Genomic DNA, 8333 nt, shown 5'->3' with positions numbered 1-8333 from the left:
TTGGAATGGTACGCGCACCTCGCATTGGGTTTATAGTCAGGAGTCTAGGAGTTAGAATTCGTTGGCTCGATTGCCCTGAGCGTCTGGATCATATGAGTGAATTGATTGTTGTGACTCAGTTGTCGTGATTCCATTATCGTGACTCAGTTGTCGTGACTTTGTTGTCGTGATTCCATTATCGTGACTCAGTTGTCGTGATTCCATTATCGTGACTCAGTTGTCGTGATTCCATTATCGTGACTCAGTTGTCGTGACTTTGTTGTCGTGACTCAGTTGTCGTGGCTTCATTGTCTTGGTCTTTTCTGATTTGAGTGTCATGATTAAATCTTTAATCGCACGCTTCAACGGTTGTTTACCCAGAAAAATGGTAAATAAGCGCTAGTTTCCTTTTTAAAGGTTACTTTTGCGGAATCAACTAGAATATTCCAGGACTAATTGCTTTATTTTGTTATATTATATGTATCTGGTTTGTATTGAATGCAACAATGACTTTAAAGTAAAAGTAAAACACTGAAATTAAAGGTTTTAAAGTAAATCAAAGCAATAAAAAAGGCAGTAAATGTGCACTGAAAGATGAAAATATAAAGTAAAATGATTGCATAAATCAAACTGGTACGCATACATACATTCCAATGTTGCACTCTTTACTCATTATTGCACAGAGATTTGAGTTTACTTGTGTTTATGTAGAAAATGCGGACCCCCAACTATTCCTATGGAACTTGCTTAAATAGTAAAATAAAATAACTACTAATAACGGTCGACTGATTATCAGTCAACACGTGTCTTTGACATGCAAGATCTTCAACTGTGAGACCTCCACGCGTCTCTTGTAACTGCTGAAAACTGTCTCCTTTTAACTTCTAATACCTCTCGACTTCCACTTCAGTTTTTGCAGCAAAATTCTTAAGTCTTCGCATACTTCTGATCGAACGCTGAAGCCTCTGATAATCTTTCTAGTCGAACAGCTTCGACTACTAAGCATTACTTAGTCGAACCACTTCGACCCAAATGGCAATGTAGATATTTAATTGAGGCCCAATTACCAATTTAGGGCCTTTTTACCAAATTGAGGCCCAATTACCAATTTTAGGCCCCAGTTGCCCATTTATTGGTAAGTCGAAATCCTAGGGTAACAAATTGCCCCCCAAGCGACTTCTTTCGACTGACTTTAGGAAAAAGAAAAGATGGCGTTTCAGTTCTTTCTTGGGTTTCGACTTTTGTTAATTCCCATTACGCCATGATTACATTTCATTTTCCCAGGCACTAATTATTACCTAAACACTAGGTTAGTGGGCTATAACTGCTCCCAGCTTGCTTGTGTCAGTTTCCAAGATATTTAATACGACCTTTGATTTTCTAACTTCCTTTCCCACGTTTGTCTTGCTGAAGTAACTACATATTCTCTCTCTATATATAGCCTCATTGCTTCCATTTCCTTTTGCATTTCCCTACGCACAACATCTTAAACATTTTCATCCTTCAATCTTTGTCTTCACACCATGGCACAACCTTTAACAAATGCCAACATAAGATCCTGCATCAAGAAAGAATTTAAACTTTCTGAAGAAGAGTTTGATGCGAACCACATCAATGTTCGTGCTCTTTATGCTAGTCAGGGACTTGAAAAAGATGTTAACATGTATGCTAAAGAAGAGGTAATAACAACAAAAAACAAATTAGTTAGATGTACAATGAGGTAAACTCTATATAATACATAATGAAAATATTCAAACAAAACAATTTTTAAATGTAAAATTGTGTGAGAAGGTTATTGTAGGTTCCAAACTATTGATGATGATGATGAACATGTGCACGATGCTTTTTTACACTGTGAGCAGGATTGGTCTATGAATGAAAGTTGACCTCTTTTTATCAACGGAAAAAAAACAAGGTTAGTGTGGGATCTGTATGTACGTGAAAGTGGTCGTTAAAATAGTTTTGTACAGAGACTAGCAATAGGGATTTAGGTTAGGATTGATGTCCCCATTGCCCAAATAATTGTTATTGTAGTTATATTTATAGAAGAAAAAAAATTAGGTTAAAATGACAATGGGCTTGTATCAACACTGGAAGCAATGTTTTAAAAACCGGACCAAACCGGCCGGTCGGACCGAAAACTGTAGAGATCACTGGTTTGGTCTGATTGTTGGACCAGATATGAGCAATATCATCTCACTTCCAATCACTGCAGCAATGTCTAACAGTTCCAGTCATAGTTACTGTATCAACGGCCTTTCACCTACTACTACTACTACTACTACTACTACTGCTGCTACTATTACTACTACTACTACTACTGCTACTACTTCTACTACTACTATTGCCGCTACTGCTACTACTACTGCTACTGCTTCTACTACTACTACCGATACTACTGCTACTACTACTACTACTGCTACTACTGCTACTACTATTACTGATACTACTGCTACTGCTACTACTACTAAAAAATGCTGACGTGATTTGATTCTCTTGTTCCATATTGAATCTTCTTGACCTGCGAATATTATTGAGATATATCCGAAAGAGATCTCACAAAATCAAATAAAAAATGTCAAGATTTAAAACAACCTATACTGATATTCTGGTTTAGAATATCATGACATCTGTTTAGAACATCCGTCTTCAATGTAAGCACAAATTCTGCTGTTTCAGTATAATCAATTAGAGACTTTGGAATTTTTAAAGATTTCAAGATTAATTCCCATCCTCCCAAATCCCCTAATATCATCGAAGTAAATTGGAAACCCCCTCCTCATGATTGGATAAAGTGCAATACCGAATGTGCTGCTTTTTGTGCTCCAAACCTTGCTGCATCCGGTGGCATCTTTAGAGGCCCCTCCTATAATCTCATCAGATGGTTTGTTGAAAACATTGGCCCGACCTTTGCGCTACATGCAAATTTTTGTGGAGTCATGAAAGCCATTGAAATCACTTTCGGTAATAACTAGAAACACCTTTAGATTGGGACTGATTCAAAGTTTGTTTCTTTAGCTCCTAGCAATCCCAACATTGTGCCCTGGTAACTCAAGAAGATTTTGTTCAGCGTATTCAAGGAATTCATTAACTCCATTCTCATACACTAGACCTAATCTATCAACTTTCATTCAAATATGATCCATTCTAAAATTTATATCAAAAGCTTTGTAGAATCATTTAACAATACATCAACACAATAAGTTATAAAATAATCTCACATACTAATATGCTGCAAACACATATATACAACCTAAATTCGCACAACATACTTGAGGTTCATACACACACTACATAGGAATATGGTTCAATCACAACAATATAATATTTAACAACACCAAAACCTAAAACTCAACATGAATGGTGATAAAGGTGAAGAAATAGAAAAAAATATCGCAGATTGAAGAAGAGGTTGTGACCAAGAAACGTCGACTGCGTATGCTCGCGCTTACTTTTGTCATAAGAACAAGAAGTTTGGATCAAGAAATGAATGAGAGATAAGAAGATGAAATTTGGAAGTCAATTTCGCTATCGCTTTCGTCTGTTCTTCGCTAGGATGCTTGTGTTTTGAATGAAATTTAAAAGTTTCATAATATTGTTAGACTTTTAAAATTTTCGGAGTTGTTGTATATTTGAGTTACTATTCTATTTCATTAATTATTTAAATTTGTCTTTTTTTAGCCGTATTTAAAATTGTTTTTTTATTGTTTCTTATTTTATGTTACTTTTGCAATGTAAGGGAGTTGAATGGAATTGAACGAAATCGAATAAACTTATATTCTATTGTTTGGATTGATTAAAACGGATGGAATGTAGCGGAACCAGACAAAATGCATTCCATCCCATTCCATCACTTTCCATAATTTTTATACCCTCCGATTTGGGCGGAATCACAAAATCTCTCTAGTCTGTCATGAAATACCCAAACAATGAAATGCAATCTTTATTTCATTCCGCTCTGTTCCACTCCATTCCGCTCCACTCAATTCCGCTCCGTTCATTTCACTCTATCCAAACATAGCCATAATTTTTTCAACATCTATCTTATAAGAAAATTCATTGTTCTGGAAAAGACATTAATGTCCTTATTGCTTCTAAGCTTGACAAGTGGATGTCTTCTCCTTCTAGATTTCAATTGTTTTGCTCTCTACTCATTTTTTATTGTTTTGCTTCTAAACTTTTCTATCAACTCATAAAATAACTTTTTGATTTTGGTCTTGGTAACCACATCCTTTTTTCAACTTCACACTCTTCCTTTCAAATCACCACTTTCTTGATTATAGCTTCTACTTCTTTCTCCCTCTTTCCCTATTATTTTTCTTACAACATTAAATATTTAAATATTATTTTTCATCCATAATATTTTTTATTATGTTTTTTTAATTACAACATTTTAGGATAAGAAAATATTTTATTATGTTTTTTAATTGTGAAATTTGATAAGAGGATGAATAAGGAAGTAAAGGGTGACATGTTAGAAAATAGTGGGTTTCTGTGTGAGAGAAATTTGTTAAATAAACTTTTTTATCATAATGTAAGACAAAACATGTATGATGAATGTAGTAAAAAATAATATTTATATACGACAACAATATGGGCAAAAATACATTATTGTTTCAAATATTTTTATATACGACAACAACTTTACTATTGATTCAAATATTTTTATAAATAATGTTAAAACAAAAATAATATTTATAAACGGGAAAAAAACATATTGTTTATTAAAATATTTTTATATACAAAAAATATTATTTTTATAAACGGTAACAACTTTACTATTAATTCAAATATTGAATAATTTTTCACACTTAAAAACATTTATCTTTGCATATTAACGGAAACCCGAAGTTACTAATCACAATATTACATATTAACGGGAACCTGAAGTTATTAACGAAAACATGAAGTTACTTATCACAATATTGAATATTAACGGGAATCTAAAGTTACTGATCAAAATATTGAATATTAACGGGAACATGAAGTTACTAATCACAATATTGCATATTAACGGGAACCTGAAATTACTGATCACAATATTGTATATTAACGGGAACTTGAAGTTACTGATTCAAATATTGAATATTAACGGGAACATGAAGTTACTGATCACAATATTGAATATTCACATAAACATGAAGTTACTGATCACACAATATTGAATATTAACGAGAACCTGAAATTACTGATTAAAATATTGAATATTAACGGAAATATGAAGTTACTGATCAAAATAGTGAATATTAACGGGAACATGAAGTTACTAATCACAATATTGCATATTAACGGGAACCTGAAATTACTGATCACAATATTGCATATTAACGGGAACTTAAAGTTACTGATTCAAATATTGAATATTAACGGGAACATGAAGTTACTGATCACAATATTGAATATTAACAGAAACATGAAGTTACTGATCCACAATATTGAATATTAACGAGAACCTGAAGTTACTGATTCAAATATTGAATATTAACGGAAACATGAAGTTACTGATCACAATATTGAATATTAACGGGAACCTGAAGTTACTTATTAAAATATTGAATATTAACGGAAATATGAAATTACTTATTAAAATATTGAATATTAGCGAAAATATGAACTTACTGATCAAAATTTTAATTACTTTTAATATATATTTTTTTCTATTAAAAAATATATATCTGAAACAAATGCGCGTCCCGTACCAGAACCCGTGCGAACATGATTGTTAATAGTTTATGTTCAAAAGACAATTTCTCTTATCCTTTAAGTTAAGAATCCTTTACAAAGGTGATGGAATGGGTAAACATGGGTTCGTCCGAAAAGTGGTCGGTGACTTATCTTTTTTGGACTCGTCACCCTTCGGGAAACTATTGGACTCTTGCGTTAAGTCAAAATCTGTTTTTGAGGCGCGTCGCGTTCATGCTCGAATCATTAAGACACAATTTTCCTCAGAAATCTTCATTCAGAACAGGCTCATTGATGTTTATGGGAAATGCGGTTTTTTGGAGGACGCGCGCAAGGTGTTTGATCATATGCTGCACAGAAACACTTTCAGTTGGAATGCGGTTTTAAGTGCTTTGACAAAGTGTGGTGCGCTTGATGAGGCTTTGAACTTGTTTAAGTGTATGCCTGAGCCTGATCAGTGTTCTTGGAATGCTATGGTGTCTGGTTTTGCTCAAAGGGATCGTTTTGAGGAGGCGTTGAGATTCTTTGTTGATATGCATAAGGAGGATTTTGTGGTTAATGAGTATTCGGTTGGAAGTGCTCTTAGTGCTTGTGCAGGGTTGATAGATTTGAATATTGGTGTTCAAATTCATGGTTTGATATCGAAGTCTCGTTACTCGTTGGATGTTTACATGGGTTCTGCTCTTGTTGATATGTACTCCAAGTGTGGGGTGGTGGATTGTGCTCAGAGGGCTTTTGATGACATGGATGTGAGGAATATAGTTTCGTGGAACAGTCTGATTACTTGCTATGAGCAAAATGGTCCTGCTGGTAAAGCTCTAGAGGTTTTTGTAAGAATGATGAGTAATGGGATTGAGCCCGATGAGATTACTTTGGCCAGTGTGGTTAGTGCTTGTGCAAGCTTATCAGCTATTAGGGAAGGTTTGCAAATTCACGGTCGTGTTATGAAACGGGATAAATTTCGGAATGACCTTGTGTTAGGCAATGCTTTGGTTGATATGTATGCAAAGTGCAAGAGAGTTAATGAAGCTCGAATGGTTTTTGATAGGATGCCACTTAGGGATGTGGTATCTGAAACCTCCATGGTTAGTGGATACGCAAAGGCATCAAGTGTGAAAGCGGCGAGATTGATGTTTTCAAACATGATGGAGAGGAATGTGGTGTCGTGGAATGCTCTTATTGCAGGTTATACGCAGAACGGAGATAATGAAGAGGCAGTTAGACTATTCCTCCTCCTAAAAAGGGAATCCACCTGGCCAACTCATTATACCTTTGGCAACTTACTTAATGCGTGTGCAAATCTTGCCGATCTGAAGCTTGGAAGACAGGCACATACTCATATTTTGAAGCATGGTTTTTGGTTTCAGTCAGGGGAAGAATCTGATATTTTTGTAGGGAATTCTCTTATTGACATGTACATGAAATGTGGATTAGTGGAAGATGGGCAATTGGTATTTGAGCGTATGTTAGAAAGGGATAACGTCTCGTGTAATGCCATGATAATCGGATATGCGCAAAATGGTTTTGGTACCGAGGCCCTTGAAATTTTCAGGAAAATGCTGGTATCTGGAGAGAAACCAGATCATGTTACTATGATAGGAGTTCTGTCGGCATGTAGTCATGCAGGACTTGTTGAAGAAGGCCGCCGTTACTTCCGGTCAATGACGACCGATCATGGTTTAGCACCAATAAAGGACCATTATACATGCATGGTTGATTTACTTGGTCGTGCTGGTTGCCTTGACGAAGCAAACAATTTGATACAAACAATGCCAATGGAACCTGATGCTGTTGTTTGGGGATCATTACTTGCTGCTTGTAAGGTTCATGGAAACATTACATTAGGAAAGTATGTGGCAGAAAAGCTCTTGGAGATTGATCCCTTGAACTCTGGACCATATGTTCTTCTTTCAAATATGTATGCTGAGCTTGGTAAATGGAAAGATGTGATGAGAGTCCGGAAACAAATGAGGCAAATGGGAGTAATAAAGCAACCTGGTTGCAGTTGGATTGAAATTCAGAGTCATCTACATGTTTTCATGGTAAAAGATAAAAGACACCCTCACAAGAAAGACATCTATTTAATTCTGAAAATTCTAACAGAACAGATGAAGCGAGTTGGCTATGTGCCGGAAGTCGACGATGATGAGACTTATGAAGAAGAAAGTGACTCTGAACTTATTTTACATAGTGAAATGGAAATGGGAGTAGATGCTGCAGTTGGATAGAATATTTATTTATTTTGGCTCAGCTTAAGCATCCTTCCAAGAGAGTAGAAAGATCTGAAATCAAGCTTTCTTTTCTTAGACATTGAGCAAAGGCTAGATATTCGAGACAGTGGTTCCTTAAAAATAATCAACGTAGTTAAGGTTATTTTGGATAAGTCAGTTAACTACAGAGCTTTGAGCATACTCCTCAGTTTGTTGTTTCTACTAGCTTCAGTGCAAAAGAGTTGACTCTAGAATAGATACTTTCAATCTGCCAATTTTCGTGCAGTTAAACAAAATTAAACACAACATTTGATTGGTTTTGATCATACACTCAAAAAGGTTAACTGCTACTTCTACAGAGCTTTGAGCATACTCCTCGGGGATTTTAAAACTACGATGAAAAGGAATAACAGGATATATGAGCAGCGAATATCTCAGTATGTTTCCTAATTGCTTCACTGA

At 35.1% G+C, this 8333-nt stretch overlaps 2 protein-coding genes across 2 annotated transcripts; both read left to right on the top strand.

Moving 5' to 3' along the window:
• The first annotated feature begins 1502 nt into the window (after positions 1-1502).
• LOC131638428 (uncharacterized) lies at positions 1503-2460 on the top strand. The gene is made up of 3 exons (XM_058908996.1): positions 1503-1699; positions 1781-1833; positions 2159-2460. Exons 1-3 carry the CDS (start codon positions 1503-1505, stop codon positions 2458-2460), a joined length of 552 nt encoding a protein of 183 aa, XP_058764979.1.
• Positions 2461-5718: 3258 nt separating this feature from the next.
• LOC131638414 (pentatricopeptide repeat-containing protein At2g13600-like) lies at positions 5719-8308 on the top strand. Its single transcript, XM_058908977.1, has one exon. It carries the CDS (start codon positions 5772-5774, stop codon positions 7887-7889), a length of 2118 nt encoding a protein of 705 aa, XP_058764960.1. The 5' UTR covers positions 5719-5771; the 3' UTR covers positions 7890-8308.
• The last annotated feature ends 25 nt before the right edge of the window (positions 8309-8333 follow it).

Source organism: Vicia villosa, unplaced genomic scaffold (genome assembly GCF_029867415.1).
Source record: "Vicia villosa cultivar HV-30 ecotype Madison, WI unplaced genomic scaffold, Vvil1.0 ctg.002312F_1_1, whole genome shotgun sequence".
In the NCBI taxonomy this organism is placed as follows: domain Eukaryota; kingdom Viridiplantae; phylum Streptophyta; class Magnoliopsida; order Fabales; family Fabaceae; genus Vicia; species Vicia villosa.
This window is presented reverse-complemented; position numbering and strand designations above follow the sequence as displayed.